The 20,360-nt window shown below is 37.7% G+C and overlaps 1 protein-coding gene across 7 annotated transcripts in view; it reads right to left on the minus strand.

Moving 5' to 3' along the window:
- The window catches only part of Rhbdd1 (rhomboid domain containing 1), a 127,448-nt gene that overhangs the window by 86,736 nt on the left and 20,352 nt on the right, over positions 1-20,360 (minus strand). For all 7 annotated transcript variants that reach the window (XR_010043482.1, XM_063237231.1, XM_013157734.3 and 4 more), the window contains exons 2-3: positions 17,048-17,550; positions 15,409-15,541 (exon numbers count right to left, since the gene is read on the minus strand). Coding sequence is in view for 6 of the 7 variants with exons in the window: in XM_063237231.1 (XP_063093301.1) it covers positions 15,409-15,541; positions 17,048-17,480 (566 nt within the window). In the remaining variant the exon portion in view is untranslated. The remainder of the gene's footprint in view (positions 1-15,408; positions 15,542-17,047; positions 17,551-20,360) is intronic.

The following is a 20,360-nucleotide window of genomic DNA, read 5'->3' on the forward strand; positions in this document are numbered from 1 at the left end:
AGTATTATGCTTTCCATTTAGCCCTTTCACACAAAAAGAGTTTCCTTTTGTTACACCTTTCAAAACAGAATCTGAGGACAGAACAGAGATGGGAATCATGAATAATGAGTCAGTGAGAAAGGGAGGTAAGACTCCCAACAATCTGCAGTCTTCTACACTCCCTGTTACAATACTCTTGCCCTTGGAAGGGGACTTTTAATATTTTCCAGTGCTGCTCAGCAACTAAGTGGCTGGATGGACAAGCACTGAGGAGTCTGAACGCTTGCTCAGAGTGAACTGTCTTCCATGTCTGCTCGGTCCTCACTTCAGATTCACAGCACATGGAGGGGAGGGGAGGGGAGGGGAGGGGAGGGAAGGCAGTGAGCGCAAGCCAGCCATCAGGTCAGGCAAACCAAGCGGTGCTGCCAGGAACTCTTCCTGCTATCAGTACACAAGCGGTACCTACACTGAATGTGTTGACGGCAATCCTGTATAGGGAAAATGCCTAAACAACACAGGTAACAGCAAATCTCCATCAGCACTACACCAGTTATTAGTAAAAAGATGGATCAGAGACTGTCATTTTTAATTCATAGCCTCTACATATGTATTCAATATAAAACAGCACTGTGAGCTTATAAAGTCATTTTTCTGCCGCCTGCATAGTACTGAATTATTTAAAACTCATTTGAAAAACACACACACCTGACAGTTTCTAAAATACTATTTGACAATAGCATTTTCAGCATCTATAAAAATATGTGCTGGGATAGCAGATTCTGTACACACTGTCTTTCATTAGCAAGTCCTAAGGTATTTTTACTTACTGGCGCATTGCACTTCACAAAACTGCTACAGGAAAAGAGGAGAAAATGTGACCCTTTGTTCACAGTTCAAATTACCTGGTACCTCTCCAAAGGAAATTTATACCCCCCTCTAAATAAGTTTAACTGGTTCACCAAAATTTTTATAATGCCTGTAATACTTGGGAATCCTCCCTAGTTACAGGATATAACTCTCTTCAAACTGATACTAGAATGGAGTGTTCTCTTGAATACAAACTCATCAAATAAAATCTACAACTTTAGATGAAACAATTTCAAATGGATACAGCAGTATCGTGAAATCTCAACCAGGTAACTTTAATTGTATTAGTCTAAAAATCTTAACACCATTCTAAAGATAGTCTTACAACAGACAAAAAAATAGTACTTCCTAAAACATGTATTATCCTAAAAGTTAATCTTGCTTCCTTCCTATCTGTGGTTATATCGCCTCTTTTGAATTCACTTTTTAAAGTTTTCTTTCTTACATTCTTATGCAAACCTGCCACAGGCCTATCTACCTGATTTATCTTTTCAAAGATATAGCTCTTCATTTTTCAATTCTACCAGTTTTCCTTTACATTTATTAAACATTCCCTCACCAGTGATCAATTCCCTGTTCCTCTAATATTTATTCACTCTTTTTTAAGCTTCTTAAAAGCTCAACTTACTTTTTAAGTATTCTTGTTATATATTAAAAAAGCACTTAAGAATATGCCATGGCCACAGATTCGATACATCAAGTTCTCACTATTCATTTCTAAACTGTTTTTGAAATACTTCCTTTGGAATCATGAACTCAGTTAAATTGCCAAGTGATTATGATTACTGTTCTTTTGTTCATATTTAGTGTTTTAAGTCATTATTACCTTGTGAGTAGAGGAAAATTTTATGCCACACAAAATTCCTTGCTACAGAGAGGACTGGGCCTGCTTCCTATGCCTCATCTTGTAGACATCATGTGAACTAGACCACAAGACCAAGCCTTGGTCAGGCACTGTTCTGCACTGAGGATGTGCCCACTGTCTTCAGGTTGTGAGAAGTGTTCCCAAGTCATCTGTTGTAGTAAGGGTTGTGAGGAGAACCATTAAAATCAGGACATGGAATTTATAATATTATTTTATGATGGTCACCCAGAGTTAGGACAAGAAAGTGCAGAAAATCTATCCACAACACTAAAGACATAGAAGGGCCTGAATCCTACAGCAGTGTCCTACAAGAGTCCAGATGAGGATTCACAGTTCTTGACAATGCCTCCCCTGAGTCCAATTGGAGATCCAGAGCCCACAACGACTCACACTGTGCTGTGAAGGACTGAAGCAAGGTCAGCAGAGGAAGCTAGAAAGTCTATGCCAGTGGGGTGAAGGAGCTGTGCTGGTAGGTTGAGGGTTCCATGCTGGAGCTGAGAAGTCACGCTCATACAGCAACATGTAGGAGAAGCCACAATGCCTCAACACCTTAACGCCTCCCTTCTCCTGAACCATGTCTCTCTTTATGCTGTCAACTTTCCTCAGGTGAAACATCTATGCTCAGCACCATAGTGATTTAATTCCGCTGGCATTAAGTTGAACACTAGTTTTTAATCTATAGCACCATCAAAGTGCTCAGTTTCCCATTTCCTGTTTAAATCCCAGGCTGCTTCCAGCTCTTCCTTGGCTTTGACTTTGCCTTCTTTCCTTCAGGCCCACTCTAGACTTCTGTTCTTGGATGATTAATTCAGCTACTTACACTCTGCCTGTTATCTCTGACTGGGTTGGCCATTTAAATGGTAGCTTTGCTCAAGTAACACTGAGAAACTCTGGTGTACCAACCACTACTATAGGCACTGGGGATCAGGAGAGAAAAAGACATGGACAGCAAGTTAGGATTTGTGAAGATATGTTCCTATATTTTAGTAACTTGATTTTTTTCCCACTATATGTATGTAGTATCACCATAAAGAATTTAGAGGTGGAAACAAAAGTTTACAGAAAAAAATGATAATATCAGTAATCCTGTAGTCTTGAATTAAGCATTATCAGTATTTTGATATGTTTCTGTTTTTGTATGACCAGGTTATATATAATATTTAGCTTCTCCTTTCTATCCTTATTTTATCGCATTTTTCAATTCTATTATAATAATATCTAATCACCCCATTTAATGACTGTGTAATATTCTATTACATCATGAATTCATAAGAATTTATTTAACATCAAGTATTTAAGTAGTTCCCACTGTACAATACTTCATGACAATAAAAAAACTGATCCAATCTTTGTTGGCATTTATGATTACCTATAATTTACATAGATTTCTAGAAAAGTACTTAGTGAACCAAAAGGTATAAACATTTTTATAGATCTTATACTTATCATTAAAATACTTTGCAGAATGTCTGTTCCAATGTACAAGTCCATCATAAGTTTACATACTTCTCTTTCACCAAACACTCAACAAAAGTGAGTTTTTTAATCTTATTAGTTTAATGTACAAAATAGATTATCTTAATGTCTTTTATTTAACTAATAAATTTTAACAGATTTTTTTGCTATGCAAATATTGCTGTTAACTGACTTATTTCTGTGAAATGTATATTTGCCAATGTGCCTGTTGTATTCTTCTTTCAGGTAATACTATTTATCATAAAAGTATAATACTTTTTTCTAATTTACTTTTAATATTTTTTGCTCTTTATTTTGATTTATAATGTATTTGACCCCCCCCAAAATGGCTACTTTCTTGCTATTTGGGGGGGGGTATTTTGTTTTGTCTTTTGAGACAGGGTTTTGCTATACAGTTCAGGCTGGCCTTACGCACACTTTTAGCCCAGGCTGGCCTCTAACTTGCAGCAATTCTCCTGCCTCAAGCTCCCAGTGTGCTGAGATTACAGGCATATGTCACCATGCCTGGATCCCTTTTGTCTCTGAAATTATATTCATTATTTTTAATGTTTAGAAATTTAATATCCAGCGAGGCACCACAGCACACACCTATAATTCCAGCTCCTCAGAAGGCTACAATAGGCTGATCATGAATTGTAGGCCAGCTGGAGCAATGAATTATAGGCCAGCCTGTCTCAAAAAAAACAAAATAAAACAAAACAAAACAATTTCAGAATTTTGAACTCCCTTCCAATATGGTTACCCAGTTTTTAAGATTTTTGCATACTATATTTCCTAAACATTTGAATTCCATGAACAAAAACTCTAAATTTAGTTTTTCCGAATGGTTAAAATTCTTCAAGTTCCATTTGTTAAATAATCCTTACTTTTCCTACTACAGTACTATACCTACTGGTGTTATTTTTATCATGCATTTGGCCCATTCTTTTCTAAAGAGATGTGTGTCTCAGAATCAAGGAACTATGGTAACATAAATTACAGAAGTGACATATATTGCTAGAAATAAAACTTGTTATTTATTTGACCTGTGGGTAATAAATGACTACAAAATTAAAATGCTCCCCTCTTGAATTCAGAAGGGAACAATGTCCATTTAAAGAGAAATAAATTAGAATCAAATTATTTTATCTCTCATGTAAGCTAATGAGAACCCAACTTTAAATGGAAGGACCATTTATGCAGTCTGCAGCCTGTTCTCAGCTGGTTATCACGGAATAATTGATGTACTAATGATTTCAATTCACAGCACTGACTGTCTTCATTTTGCATAATTTGTACCAAACCTGAATGTAAATGGAAAAGTCTTCTTGCCTATTTAATTCCCATGACTTTTAACTAAAAATCACTTAATAGTGCAGAAGAGGAAGGGAAAATTAGCAAATATAAAGAACTATTTTAAAACATTCCTCTTTATACTAAAATGGTAAGAATTATGGAAATACATGAGAAAACTCTAGTTAGTCAAGTACATCTTAGGTAGATGTTATCCACACACAATTATATCACAGTATGTTGGCCCATTAGTTTTAACCTGGACAGTGAATCTTATTGTATATCACTGTGTTCAACCAGAAAAACAGTTGATTCCCTGATTCTACTAATACTAATACTAATACTGCTCTACTCTGGTATTCGGTGCTGGCTAACTGGGTAACACAGGCCCTAAACAGCATCTGACTAATTTATAGATGACAGGAGTCTTTCACAGCTCATGTGCTCGGGTTATTGTGGAATCTTCTCCTACATGTATTTCCACTTCTATTTATGACCTGCATATTTTTAAATGGAACCATGACAGGTCTGTCTAATTACAAGAGACAATACAGGCATTTGTGAATCTAAATTAAAACATGTTTTCTTCATGCGGCTAATGGAACACTGCTTCTGAGTGACATACAGGCAAATGGCAGTTAATGCTCATACAATTAGATTTAATATTTTTTAACTTCTCTTTAAAAAATAAATAAAACTGTCGCCTTTAACAGGTATTGCTATGGACTGTTGCTTCCTCCCCAAATTAAAGCTGTGCTGGGCTCTAACACCCAGTCTGAAGGTATGCAGATGAGGCCTCTGAAAGACAGGAATTAAAACTGAGGCTTCTGGAGATCTGTGCTTATAATACGTTAAATGAAAAGTAGAAGCAGATATGGCGGTGCATGCTTGTAATCTCAGCACTCGTACCCTAGTACCCTAGCCTTTGTAAAGGCTGAGGCAGGAAGACTCTGAGTCACAGTGCCTGCCTGGGCTCCATAGCAAGACCCTGTCTCAAAGAAACAGAAAGGAGAAAGAATGACTGTGTATAAGGTAAAGTGATAGCATAATGCTAATGATAGCTTCTTCTGGGTAGGAGACTATGGGAAATTTGTCTTCTTCATTATACAATATATGCTTTTAACTTTCCTGCAATGAATATGTTGTTCAGTTAGAAGATGGGAAATAAAGTTACCTTTTTATTTCAACTGCTTTTAGTTTACACATTTTTGAAAGAAATTGTTACACAAAATCTTTCAGGAAGGGTAAAGAAAACTCAGAAGTTAGACAGAATCATTTTTTCTGCTTTTAATGCATCTTATCAAGCTCTAAATTTTTATTCTATGGTCAGGAAACAAGCAGATCACTTGATCCAGCTGTAGAGAACAGGGCTGGGTCTTTTCAATTCTCTCTACAGGCTTGGACTCCACAATCAGGGGGATGATGTACACACCCCTCTTTCCCTCAGTGTTCAACTGAGTGGCAAAAAAGTCTCCTGCTGTGAAATTTCTCATCCTCATCTTATAAAATCCAACTCAAGGAAATCATTATTTTGAGACAAGCATCGCTCTCACCTTAAGTTCTGTTCCACACTAAGCCCTCCTTGGAGGTAGGACAAATAAACTAATTCTTTCACATGACTCAAATAACTTTCCTTTGTGGGAACCTCTGCAAAGGAAAGGGAGGAAATATATAAACAAACATTCAAGGAATGCAGAAAAAAAAAATTCCCCTACTTCGAACATCTGCTCAGGACAGCCCTGGAATGTTGACTTAAACTGAACTCTATTAGGTTGCGAAAATCTGTTTCCATGAAATAAACAGAAAGTATCATTCTTCTATATGCATTTGTCATATCAGATAATTAGAAAAATGAGAGTCCCAACAAATACAAAGATAAAATCCTACCATATATAGAAAATGATGCTTCAGAAAATGCTCTTCCTGGACAATAAACAAATGTGTACATGTACACATAAATACACAGGCCAATTTCTGCTAAAACTGACAAAAATGACACAGTAAACTAGCATAACTTCTTCAAAAACAACTTATGTTACTAAGAAACCGAGACAGCAGCCCTTTTTCCTCTCCTGAAATGCCACAAACACTGACCAAACTCCAAAGCCTCCTAGAGCTTGCAAAGGTCAGGGTGTTTTTGCTACAGGGGCTTTCTCTCTCAAGCATAATTAATGCAAAGAACACTGGATTTGTGATTTACATATTTGTCACTTGTTTGTTTGTTTATACAAACTCCCAATGTATATTCTGACCCAATGTCTTTTCTTTTTGCTTTATTTTCTACTTGCTACAGGGGCTTTCTCTCTCAAGCATAATTAATGCAAAGAACACTGGATTTGTGATTTACATATTTGTCACTTGTTTGTTTGTTTATACAAACTCCCAATGTATATTCTGACCCAATGTCTTTTCTTTTTGCTTTATTTTCTACTTAGCTCTTGAAAATGTTTTTATATTTCAAAAAGTACAAAGAAATGTTTTACTTTCACTTTAAAAATGTGCTAATATTTATACCTTATTTTCTCGTTCACTCTAGGTAAGTCTTCTTACATTTCCAAAGGGTTTATTACTAACTTTCTTTAGAACTGAACAACTGGTATTCATTGGCATTGTTGGTTTAGGTGAAGCCTTAATCTGTCAGCACACATTTCTATAGACAACTATCTTGAGAACTGCACAGCGATTAGTAAGCCTCATGAACAAACAGAACATGTTCTAACAAAAGACAATAGCCCAGCAGAAATCTATGATTACAGTCTGTTCTCCTCACTGCCACCCAAGTCCTGGCAAATGAATTCTCTATTCCATCGAAAGCAATAAATGATCCTGCTTCTGTACATATATTTAACTCAGTTAGTCAACTAGTAGCTGCTTTAAAACAGCATTCTCAAAATTTCTAAAAGGGTTTTCCACAAGAAAATTCATTCTAGATTTGACCCAGCACCCACCACACGTATATATATAGATATATCTATGTTTGTATGTACGTATCTATCTATCTATCTATCTATCTATCTATCTATCTATCTACCTATAGTTGAAACCAAAATTCCTTGAAATAGTGTCTTTGGTAATACATTCTCAACATTTCTGTCTTTTCTCCTGTTTTATTCATTTGTTTTGGGAATGCCAATTGTGATCTAACTGATCACTTCTCAACAGAACCCACAGTCGAAAACCACTGTTTAAAGGCCTGCCATTTGACAGATGATGCTAGGACTGAGTTCCACAGTAGCTCTAGACAGCCTGTTTCCAAGTCCCTTACCTTCTGTTCTCTTTTCCTTTCACCTTGCTCTCCCAGCTCCCTGAAGTCCATTGGATTTTCTCATTCTACTTTTCCTCTTTTCGTTAAACTCACTGTTGTCATTGCCACTTCTGTAGAAAAAAATCTCTTCAAACTGAAGTGGTATGAAAATAAACAACCATTCTCCAACACTGACAATTGCTGTGGGTCAGGAATTCAGAAGGCGCACCAGGGGAGGCTGTCCTCTAATCCACATGCTATGCGGCCTCAGCAGGAAAATTCGAGGCTGCAGTGACTTCGTGGCTGTTTCTAAGGCCATGCACTCATGTGTCTGGCACTGACCACTGGGCCTCTTTCTCACAGTGTGGTGGAACCAGGGAAGTGGCACTTACTTGGCTTCAGGGACATGTATTTCAGCTTTTAAGATCAAAAAAAAAAAAAAAAAAAAAAAAAAACCCTGCCTCAAGAGCCATGGAATACTTATCATGGGATTGACGCACCCAATTTAAGGGCAAGAGAGCTGGACTTTATCTCTTGATACCATACATGACATCAAGCTTTAAAGCTTAGGACAGACCAATGGGTTTTAACACTGTAGAACATGCAATGGCACAGAGACACGGTTTCAGATTGTATAGTGGAACAAATCTTCAAGAAGCTACCACTCGCCAAGTTTTGAGTAGGGTATGGAGTATTAAAGCAACGAGCTTAACAGTCCATCTTAAAAATGTAATAAATGTAATAAGGAAGTAAAATTAAAATACCTGACATCATAAGGGAATCTAGCAAGAGATTTAACATCTACAGCAAACAGAAACTATAAGTTCGTTCACTTATGTTCTTTAACCTACATTCCTTCATTTATATAACAAGTGCCTATTATGTTTTAGGTAAGTGACCAAGTTACAAAGATGAGTGAGAAACCATTCCTAATCTCAAAAAGCTCACATCCTAGAAAGGAAGTGAAAAATGTGGATAAATTATTAGGAAGAAAATGCTATGGCAGAGCAATTTACGTACACTATATGAGCAAAGAAGTAATTAACTGTGTCTGGGAGAATTGGGGAAAGCAATACAGAATAGATACTATTTGCTTTGGGTGTCAAATAACCAACAATTCACAAGGAGAAAAGAATAAAGGACATGCCAGGATGAGATGTACAGGGCAAGGACTAAACACTACTTGTAAGTATTCTGAGTTTTATCTCCATCCTCTATCTATCTTGTCGCAGCATGCTGAATTATGACTCCTTCAAAGATACTTTTATCCTAATCACTGGAACCAGTTAATGCAACCCTATATAGCAAGGATTTAGCAAATGTGACTGAGTCCAGGGTCTTGAAAGGGGAAATTATGCTGAATTACTGGAGTGGCTCCAAAACACAACCACAAGGATCTTTATAAGAGAGAAACAAAGGAATAGCTGACACAGAGAGGGACAGATAAAGTGACTTTGGAGACACAGACTGGATTGACACAGCCAGAGTCCAGGAATGCCAGCAGCCAACAGAAGAGACAAGTAATGAATTCTTCCTTAGAGCATCTAACCGGGCACGTTATTTTAGCCCAGTTATTCTAATTTCAGATCTTCTACAACTGTTAGGGAAAAAAGTTCTGTTACTTTAAAGCCATCAAGTTTTGGCAATTTGTTGCAGCAGCGATAAAAAATTAATGTAGATGCATTCTGTTTCCTGTCTCTAGCATGATTTCCTGACACAGAGAACTCTGGAACAATCTCTGCATTCCTCTCCACCTTAATTCCTACAACTCTCCAAGCAGATAACCAATAAACACCCTAAACTAGCAACCCCTTAACACCTCCTTGACTCAAATGACCTTCTCTTCCATTATTCCTCAGTTTCACCCCATCAGATGTGTGGTCGATAAAACAAAGTTCATTATCCTCTCCTCTGCCTCCCCAAGCTTATTCTCACAGCTGTGTTTTCAAACTGGATAAAACTTCCCATCTCTTAGCCCTTCCATTGCCCTGGTGTACAAAATCATTCAGCATCACTCTTTGCTTCCCCCATAGGCACACGGCAACAACCTTCTCAACAAATCCTCACAAGGATTTGCTGACATGTTTATAAAGCATCAGACTCCTGGCTTTCCCGGGCTTCTCCACATATAAGCTCCTATAACGGAGCTTTCTTGAAGGAGGTGTTCATAAACTCATACATTTTCTCTAAAGTGTAGTTTACAAAAGTGAGATATTATAACTGAAATCAGCTGAAACTGCAGCCTCCTCTACAACTTCCCCTTTATCAATCTCATATCAGGTGGCAATGGAGCAGCCACGTTTTTGAGATTCAATTAAAGGGAAGCTGAGCTAAGGATCCATCTAGTCGGGGTTCAAGAGATTATGTTTATGTGGTCTGTGGTTATCTCCATGCACAGCTAGGTCATTACTAATTACTGCAGTGCAGAAATGGCTTCCAGAAATACCGTCGATACCCACGGTGCAGCCCAGAGGACAGGAGGCAAGATGGCAGCACGTCCCAGTGTTTCAGGGCTGACAGCATGGTTATTGTGCCAGATCAGCACCCAGTGTCTAGAAAACTTTTCCAACTGCCATGTATGTAAAATTGTAAACAGAGGACTCAATTCTCTTCAATACATAGTCAAAAAGAAATTAAACAGATGTCTATCAGGAATATGTTCAGTAATGTAGCATAGATAATTATAAATGTCTCATTTTTCTTTCTTTTCTGAGAATTATGCAAAATAAACTTTAACCAAACTGTAACTCTCAAGCAAAATTACTTTTAAATCATACTACAGGCTATGAACAAAAGTAATCAAGATTTGGGGTTTCAGGTAATAAGATTAATATCAGTGAGTTCTAAGAATCTTAGGAAAGCATTTAAATTATATGCTAATTGAGCACAAAGTACTCACATGTGAAAAAAACACAAATCTCATACAATGCCAGTATGGATCAGAGACAACATTCAAATAAATTCCAAGAACATTTGACACTGGTCAAAGCACAAGAAAATTTGAAAAGTCTTTAGGTTTTATAGTGTGTATATGAAAATACTTTAGTAGAGGCTTTCCAAAATTTAATAATAATCCTAAAAATTGACATAATGAATTATCAAAGATTTTCTAAAATCTCAACAGTAAAAATTTTGAGCCACTAGGACATTCTCTCTATGGAAATACTACTCACAAGTTATTTTCATATGAAGAAGACAACAAAGAGGCTGGTACAATAACCTGTGGGGGAAATACTGCAGAGATGTGCCAGAGAATTTTATGCAATTTCTATGAAATGTAAAATGTCTATAATAATAGTTCCCCAAATTTTGTTAGTTTTAGGATTTTCTTCCTCATTTAAATCTTTACCTCAAGGTCTGATTTTGCACTTTTGTTTAGAGGACCCACAGAATAAAGTAAGCTTGAAGTCCACAAAACTAAGACTATCCTTGATAAGTACTCATCTCCCTCAATTCATTGCCTTTCAGTTTTCACCCACCAACTCTGGATTAAACACAAAGTAACATAATCAGAAAGTCATCTTTCACAAATCTCCCTGAAATAACCAACTGAGGCAAAAACCATTACCGATACTAAATCCATAGAGCAAAAATTAGGTCCAAGTATCACCTCACAGACTGCTTGTTACTTGCCCTGACAATGAAGCCTACCTTACATTAACCCTAATAGAGAAAAGCCTGAACATATGTCCGTCCTGACAATGCAATACGGAGTACACACCAACACTTCATTGGAGCATCCTTGCCAGAACCAGCTGAATCTAAATCTAAGCAACCCTTTAGACCTAACTTATGGGCTTCCAGAAATGTAGAGGTAAAAAGGACAAGTTAACCCTCCAGAGAAGCAAGCAGACAATGCTAGAATGTGACACATTCTATAGAAACAAGAGATCTGATCTTTTCCAAATGTCAATGTCATGGAAAAACAAAAAGGGGGTGGAGGTGTTATCCTACAGCCAAGGAGAACAAGAAATGTAAAACTCAAATGCAATATGTGAATTTTGGACGCTGGTCTTCTGTAACCCCCAAAACAATATGAAAGCCATGTGAACATTAGGGAAATGCAAATATGGACACTAGACAACATCAGGAAATTCCTGTTACCTTCTTTAGTATGACGATAGATAACGTAGAATATAATTTTAGGAGATGCATGTTGACATTTTCAGTGGTAAAGTAATAATGAAATTTGCAATTTACTTTCAAAGGGTTTAGTAAATTTTGTTTGAAATTTTTTATAATAAAAAATGAAAACAAGTGAAAAAAAAAAAAGCCACATTACTAAGTTTTACTCTCATTTGCTCAATCTATCCAAGACATTTTTAGTAGGGTCAAAATAATTACTCCTGTCAAACATGAGCAGTGAAACAGTATCCAAAGCCAAGGGGTTAATGTTTTCAGAACTGCCATCTTATTTCAAAGAATCACCCAGGGCCCAAATAGTCATGCTCTGCTTGCTTAGTGTTTGTGAGTGGCCTGCAGCATTTTCAGACTGTCACTCAGATGGGAAACTCATACAGGAAGCAAAGGGAGTAGAACTGAAGCAAACAAAATTAAATAATAACTGATTTATTTTATTCATATCAGAGAGAAATTAAGAGTATTTCCTTTCTGGAACACTGTATATTTTCAGGTATTTTTTTTTTTTAAATTAAAGGGCTGGGCCAGGGATTTAGCTCAGTGTCTTAAGCACCTGCCTTGCAAGCACACAGTTGTGAGTTTGATCCCACATACAAAAAAAAAAAAAAAAAAATTAAAGGGTTAAGAACTTTTTTTTTTCATTTAGAAGGCAATTTGCTATGAGTTACCTCACTGATGCCTTAAAATTGACTTGTTAAACAGGGAAGCTAAGTGCTATTCCCGTTTTACAAGAAAATGAGGCAGGGAGAGACTATGGTTTTCCTGAGTGCCACAGGTAGTAAGCTTCGGTCCCTCACAGTTGATTGCTGTCATCTAGTACTCAATGACTGACTTCCTGTGAGTGACAATCATTTCTCCAAGCTTCAGTTTTCTGCCAAGATGGCCTAAGGTACATATGAAAAGATTTTAGAGGCTCATAATTTGAGCTAGAAAATAAAACTTGGCCTCTGAACCACCTTCACCCTATCAACAAAATGCCAGTGGGATGAGAGGTGAGAAAGGACAAATGACCTATGAAGAAGGTGGCCTCCTCCAGGGACCGACCTGCCTCCTTCCCAGGCCCCGCAGGCACCTTCCTAGAGCAGGGACTCCTTCAAACACCATCACCAAATGGGGTTTCCTAGGACATGAAGGAAAATGAAAAGATAAACTTGAAGCTGAGCAGTTACTGACAGAAGGAAAAATGGGGCTATGAAAAGAAAAAGCACCACATAACCAAGTGAATGTGATTACTTCACTCTCAAGCGGTCAAGTCCACACCCCTCCAGATGCCCAGTGGCTGCCTGCTTGGAATCGCTCTCCTTCACACAGCTCCCTAGCTGGAGGAAATTACCAGTGCCATGGCGTTCATGAAACACAGAGGTCCACTAAATGTCTGCTTTGGCAGACTTTTTCTCCCAAAAGGAACCCCCATATAGTTCCCCACGAAAAGCAGGCTTTGTTGTAAAGATTTACAGTGTTTCCCCAATGAAAATTCTAATTGACAACCACCAGGAGAATAACAATACAAAGCTATGAGAGCCCCAGTTCCCCCTTTCTTCTAAGATTCATCTCAAAGAAGCACTCACTTTTAAGGTTCCCTGGACCAGTGTTTAGCTCATTCTTTATTTGGACACATGCATAAATAGATGCTTGGATACTAGAAGTTTATCATTCAAAGCAGTCAAATCTTAAAAAAAAAAAAAAAAAAATCAAAAGATTTATTCTCTCAAACTTCAAAGACAGAAAATTTCACTTAATTCCCAGGCTCAAAATATGAAGTACCTCCACAAAAAATAAGCATATTAAACAAAAATGTAACCATGCCTTTTCCATGGAAAGAGACCCTTAAAAAAAAAAAAAGTACGATGAGATCTTCAGAAATAGTTGCCTGAGAATATTTAAGACACTGTTATTCAGTGCACTCATTATAGGATAAAAGTTCAAGTACCAGAGAGAGTGATTTTCATATGAATGTTGTATGCCTGGCGCATACAAGAGCCTATAGTCTACATAGAGAACCCAGTCACATCAAGCGAGTCGGGGGAGTCCTGAGTGACAAGGTACAGAGAGGGCTGTTCAGATAAGAGACAGACATTATTGGACACTTGTTCAAAGAAAACTTTGAAGATTTTGTTAGGCTTTCTTAGTTGAACTGTCACAAGTAACAATAAAATTGTAAATGAGTAGTGTTCCATGCCACATCACTGCCATTTATGGACCAGCTGCCAATGGCTGCCCATGATGGGAAATTAGCATTAAAGAAGGACTCAGGTTACTGGACTGACACACACAGCAAACAAGAATATTCTCAAATGAGGTACAACACCCCGTGCAGTTACACAAATCAAAACCAAAATTAAAAAAAGAAAACTGCCTCAAAAAGAAAAAAAAAAAAACCTTTCTCTCTAAATCTTCCTAAAATCTTATCCATCTCCACCCACAGTCATAGTATATAAACAAACATGTGCTTCTAACTGCATAACATAAATTAAGTGAAGTAAACCAGGTAGAAAAGGTAGAGAAATCCATCTTTTATCTAGACCGAAAGCTAAGAAAGGAACTAAAGGGAAACTGTACAGCATGACTGGATATTATCCTAGAAGTCAGAAGACCTGAATTTCAACAAGTCTAGGGTCTTCTACAAACCAGTGGATGAGCCTCTAACACTTTGAGTCTCTACATCATCAGGAAAGGACTAACCTAGATCACAGAGCTGAAGCTGAATGCTCAGAGCCCTAGGGTTTCAGAGAGCAACAAGGAAGTAAAGGCAAAGGGAACCATGGCTTGTATACTCTCTCAATGCAAAAATGTAGAGTGGATCCAAGAGTTCTATTATCAAGGTGTCTTAAAAGCGTTAGAACAATGTACTTTGTAAAATTCTTTCAATGGTTTCTATGTGCCTTTTAAAAATATTATTAGAAATAATCATTGTTTATTAGATTGTATACCCAACTCTGTATATTTAGGTTCTTTTATTCCTCCTTAAATGGGCAAGGAAACTGAAAACTCAGCTAAGACAGTGTTGATATATTGTGTCAACTTGAGAAGTTTAGAAGGTTTAAGAGACTCAGCAGGGAGCCAGGGTTCTTCCTTTGTAAATATCCTTAATCTGTGCAAGAGGAGGGCAAGGAGATTTTATGATGGGAGGTGGCCTACTTACAATCTTAGGAAAAGAGGCTTGCTCTTCCCTACTTTTGCTCTGGCTGCTGCCTGAAGTGTTATCACAGGGCCATGCTTCCCTGACTTGGAGCCAGTTGATGATGAACCGAAACCTCCAGAAACTGTAAGCTAAATAAACCTTTCCTTCCTTCATTTGGGGTGCCAGGTATTTTGTCTCAGCAATGAGAGAAACCAAGACAGACAGATACTCCAAAATTATACAACTCAGTAACTGGCAGGATTCAATGCTAGGAATGACTGATATTAAAACTGCTAAATTCTACCTCTGCATTTAATAAACTTCATTATACAAAAAAATTTGTTATTTCATTATTACTGCAATTCTTTCTCCATGAAACATCAAGTTCTTCACTCTGCCTCCCCCATGCTTTTCATTTTTATTTTCCTAGGAGTAAACACTTACCCTGGTGATAAGAAATGAATAGCCAAAAGTTCTGCCCAACAAGCCAATTTGTTAGGTACAGGACAGCCCAAAATGTTGACAAAGCCTCCAGGGCAATAATGGTTGTTAAGAACTTTCAAGGCAAACAAAACTCCTAGAAGAGAATAAAGAACACTCCAATATCAACAATCCAAATGTGCAGTGAATCAACATTTACAAAGAAAACAAATTAAATGTTAAAACAATTATCCCAACTTTTTGCTTGGAAACATACTCTACTCTTTATAGCTTAGCATTTGTTCAAAGATATGACTTAACACAGAAGTCCACCCTAAGTCTACTAATATATTTGACACATAAAATGGGACACCAGCAATGGTTTTATATGCCAGTGAACTACACACTTTAAAACACTTAATTTCATGCTATCTAATTTCTAACTCAATTTCAAAATACCAGTAATACGTGTTTTTCTAACCTCTGGAAAGACATGATAAAGGTTGGACATCTTTCCTTTTTCTTCCAAATTAGATGCGTAAGGATATATTTGAAGGAATGGGGTGGGATTCAAGTTTCTTTCAATATTACTTTCCTCCCCCACTTCCCATTCTAATGTTTAGAACACCTAATTTTAGTCCTCATGGCAATATCAGCCCCATGAATTCTCTATAAAAAAAAGAACTAGTGAGGGGGAAAGGTGTGAAGCACTGCATCATCATGGTGAAAGTCATACAGGTAGTGTTCAAATCTCCGCTGTATGCTTACTAGCTGTTAACAGTGAGCTAGTTTCCTGTCTCAGCTTTCTCATCTACAATACCAAGATGTGCCTCCTCTGTATGGACCAGCTTTCTGAATTACAGAGGACACAGTGTGACTACTGAGGCTCTGCCAACATGACATATGCAGTGCATTTGTTCTAATGAAATTACTGAAAGCCATAAGTAGCAGGTGGCTATGGACTGATCTAGTGCTAAATGCAAAATCTTAAGATATGGAAGTTGGCCAGATCAGCCTCCAGAGTGTTCTAGCCCCCTCTACAACAGGACATCCTTTAAGGCTTTGCTGAGTAACTGATACGAGCTCAGGTATAGCATCGAGGTATATAACTGAGGTTACTTCTTAGGGTTCATCTGCAGCACAAACGGGGTCTGAAAAGATGAGATTCCCTCTGCCGCACGGGGTAGGGCACAATGAATCCTAGACTTCTGCTGTCCCTTGTTGCCTATGTATAAGTTAACAAATCTGGTTTGTGAAACTTGTATATGAATGTGTTCTGAGTCCCCAGATTCAGATACGTTGGTAACTGGTGCACTGTGAACATGATTCATAGGCATTCCCATGAAAACATTTTATTACAAATCCACCTAAGTGTCCTTCCATAGCTCTACCATGATGCGGCCTGTGTGTGATTCCAATGCTGCATGTCCTACAAAATCACCTCATAGCAGGCCCTTAGACTCCACGAGTGAACGCAACAGCATTGTGTGAGCCAACAAATGTGATGTCCCCTTTGTAACCTAATCAACTTGCTCTTCCAGCTGCAGGTCCTTGAAGCTCTTAACCACTCAGGAATTCAGTCCTCTTACTAACAAGGGACCTAAGCATCCACATCACCCTGACTACTCTCATGCACTTTGCATCAGAGATACATCCTCCTTACCTGAGAAACCGACAGCACAGTTCCTCCTGAAGTCAGGCTCATCCATAAATTCGGCACAAGCCACTTGTAAGAGCAAATACACTACCCCAGTGAACAGGACAAATGTGGCGAGTACATAGGCGAACCATCTGCTTCCCAGTCTCCTCTCCAGATTTATTCCCTTCCATAACATGGAGACCATATTAAAATACAAATGCCAATCATCAGCATGGTGAAGGGGAGAGAGCAACAAACGCTGCCAGTCTTTTTGCTGGTAACACTTTTCCACGCTAAGGCAGGAGCTCTGCAGTGGCTTCAGAGGATTCAAGAATAACCAGATGTTGACAGCCAAAGTCGCTAGGGTGACAGGTGGAATATTACTGACCCCAACATGGAAGATTTGAGAAAAAAGCAGAAGGAGTCCAGTATTAATTCCTCTTGATCTCCGATGCATGGTTAGACAGCAGGAAAATGGTCCAGTGATGGGAAACGTGGTCAGGTTTCAGGAATTCAAGAAAGCGAACCTAAAATAGGAAACACGTGTAGAAAATCCATCAGTAAAGAATTAGTATACCAATAAGACATTCACTTAATAATGAGCTCATATTGGGTATATTCTTCTGTTTTAACACAAGAATTAAGAACAGTACCACAGTGATATAAGTGCACCCATGTTTACAGAACCACAATTTATAATAGATCTAGGAACAACCCAAATGCCCATCAACTGAGGAATAGATTAAAAAAGATATGGTCTTTTTATACAATGGAGTATTTTCAGGCATAAAGAAGGCTAAACTGGAGACTTTTTAGGTAAGTGGATGCAACTTGAGAGCATACTTATAAGTGAAATAAACCAGATACACATATGTAAACATTGTACTGTCTCTCTAGTGTGAGAATCTGAAAAAGTAAACAAGATGCAAAATGTACAATAGATATTGTAAAATGGGAAGCAAATTCAAAGGAAAGAGAAACTAGGATGGATGAATGGAGGAAAAAAAGGGAAGGAAAAGATACATACTATTTAATATATAATAATATATTAATAAGGAAAATATATATTCTTATATACATATGTAGAAGAAAATTAAGGTAGTTGTAATAATTTCTCTTAGTTCATTGAAAAGAAGGATTTGTGCTAATATTGGACAATTAAATGCCGATGTCTTGTACTCTGAGTAACTAATTTAAAGACACAATATGCAAAGTATTAACCATTATTGCCCTCCAATTATCTTATGACATTTTGTTTTATTTTTCTAAAATTTAAAAAAAAAAGAATTTCTGTTTTCAGAAGCTACCTGTATAGCAAACTCTGGATTGTAACACAATCCCTGTTTTTAAGGAACTCACTTTCCACTAAAAAGTAAGCCAACAACTGCCACATAACGGTCTATATACAATGAGAGGAAGCCCAGAGTGCAAGCACAGAATTCTGGCCAAGGACAAGCCTGTAGTCTTAAAGGTTGAACTGGCGCTCACTACAAGGGAGAGAGTTGCATGCCTCAGCGGAACTCTTCTTCACCTCCTCAACTGTAACATACTTTGGCTGACAAAGCAGAGGCAGGGAAACTACAAGGCCTCCAAGCCTGGCACTGCTTTGTAGGCTTCTCTCTCTTCAAACCCCTTCAATGACAAGTACGAGCTAGTCTGCTGGATGATGAAAGAAAGATATATGCTCCAGTCACGTTATGGTCCCAGCCACTGGTCAGCTAATGCCCCAGAAACAAGAGTTTTCTAGCTGATCGCAAATGCATAACTGCATCCAGCCGAGCCCAACCTAGCTTGTAGAACTACAGAACAGAGAGTGATATAAATAGTACTCAGTTTACTTCACCAACTTTGGAGTGGTTTTTATTCAGCAATTATTCACTAACATAGAAGATACTTTGGAGAAGACCTAATTTCTGTTCACGAGTAGCAGTAATCAATGAGAGAGAAGCAGAGATACAAGCTAAAGGTGAAAGAGGTAAGTAGAGAGAATCAAATGCTCAGAGGGAAGAGCCTTTTTTCTAACAGGAAAAAATGTCAGATGTAGATATATACATGCAGAATGGAGAAGTGGATGCTGAAAAGTTCTTCCTTAGTGCCTTGTGTTTTCATATGGGGATTTCTTAACCCACAGCTCCACATAACTGACTCCAACAGTCTGATACTAACTCAGTACATTGGACAGTGGCTTTCAAGTTGAAAGTAACCCTAGACATTGCTAAACATCATCAACTCCAATTTCTTCACTCTACATTAGAAACAAAGCTTCCTTTTTAGGATTACTGTAAATGCTTAGAATGCAGGAAGTAATCATTTGTATAAAGCACTATAATTTATGTAAAAATTAGTTCCTTTGCAAATAGTAGAATCCTAACAAGATTCAAAAGTGCTCCCCAGACAGTTCCCCCACCACGCTCAAAGATCTCCCCAAAATTATGCATCCACATATATGTATGTGCATATGTACACACACATTATTAGCACAGCCAATTTTTATTGACATCACCTTACTATTGTGTATTGCTGCTATTCATTCCCACAAACTAGAGAATTTAATAAAATTTCAACTGAAAAAGCTTCCAAGCATTGAAAAACTGACCATTTTTCATATTGAAACTCAGGGAATCTTTCCATTTTCCAACTACTATGACTATTTTGCAATTCCCCCCAAATAATTTTACGTGGTGTGTATAAAATACATGAGTATGTGTGTATGTATATAACATCATTAACTAACAAGAGTAATGGAAAAATATTGTCTCACTGATCTGCTTACAAGAAATGATAAAATAAACCCTTTAATCAGTGTAAACAGGATCCTATGGATTATGGACCATTTGGAACAGAAAACTGAAATTAATTATATCTTTGCTTTAAAGAAGTTCCCCCTCCATTAGAACCAGCAGTGATGAGGAGTATAATAAAAGGACAGACCTCCCAACTCTTATTTCATACTGTGTACACAGGCTTGTTATATTTTCACCACTTCTGACAAAATCCAAACGTCTCTTTCCACTCACATCCCTCCTCGCCTCCCAGCTCTGATCCTGCCATAGGCTGGCTGCTCCTAATCCACAGAACACCCTGCCTTCCTGTGGCTTCACCCTCTTCCATTCCCTTCCTCTGTTCATTTTTCCTCTCCCCTTACCCTTGCTTGTATATTCTTTTTTTTCATTTTTATCGGTACCGGGGATCGAACTCACGACCGCCTGATTGCAAGGCAGGTGCTTATGCCGCTGAGCTAAATCCCCAGCCCCCTTGCTTGTATATTCTTAAGAACTTCTATTCTCGTGGTTTTTATAATTCTTTTTATTATGAGATTCCCAAATTATTATTTTTC

This window comes from Cavia porcellus, unplaced genomic scaffold, assembly GCF_034190915.1.
Source record: "Cavia porcellus strain 051 isolate PalLab524CR breed Dunkin Hartley unplaced genomic scaffold, mCavPor4.1 scaffold_26, whole genome shotgun sequence".
NCBI lineage: Eukaryota > Metazoa > Chordata > Mammalia > Rodentia > Caviidae > Cavia > Cavia porcellus.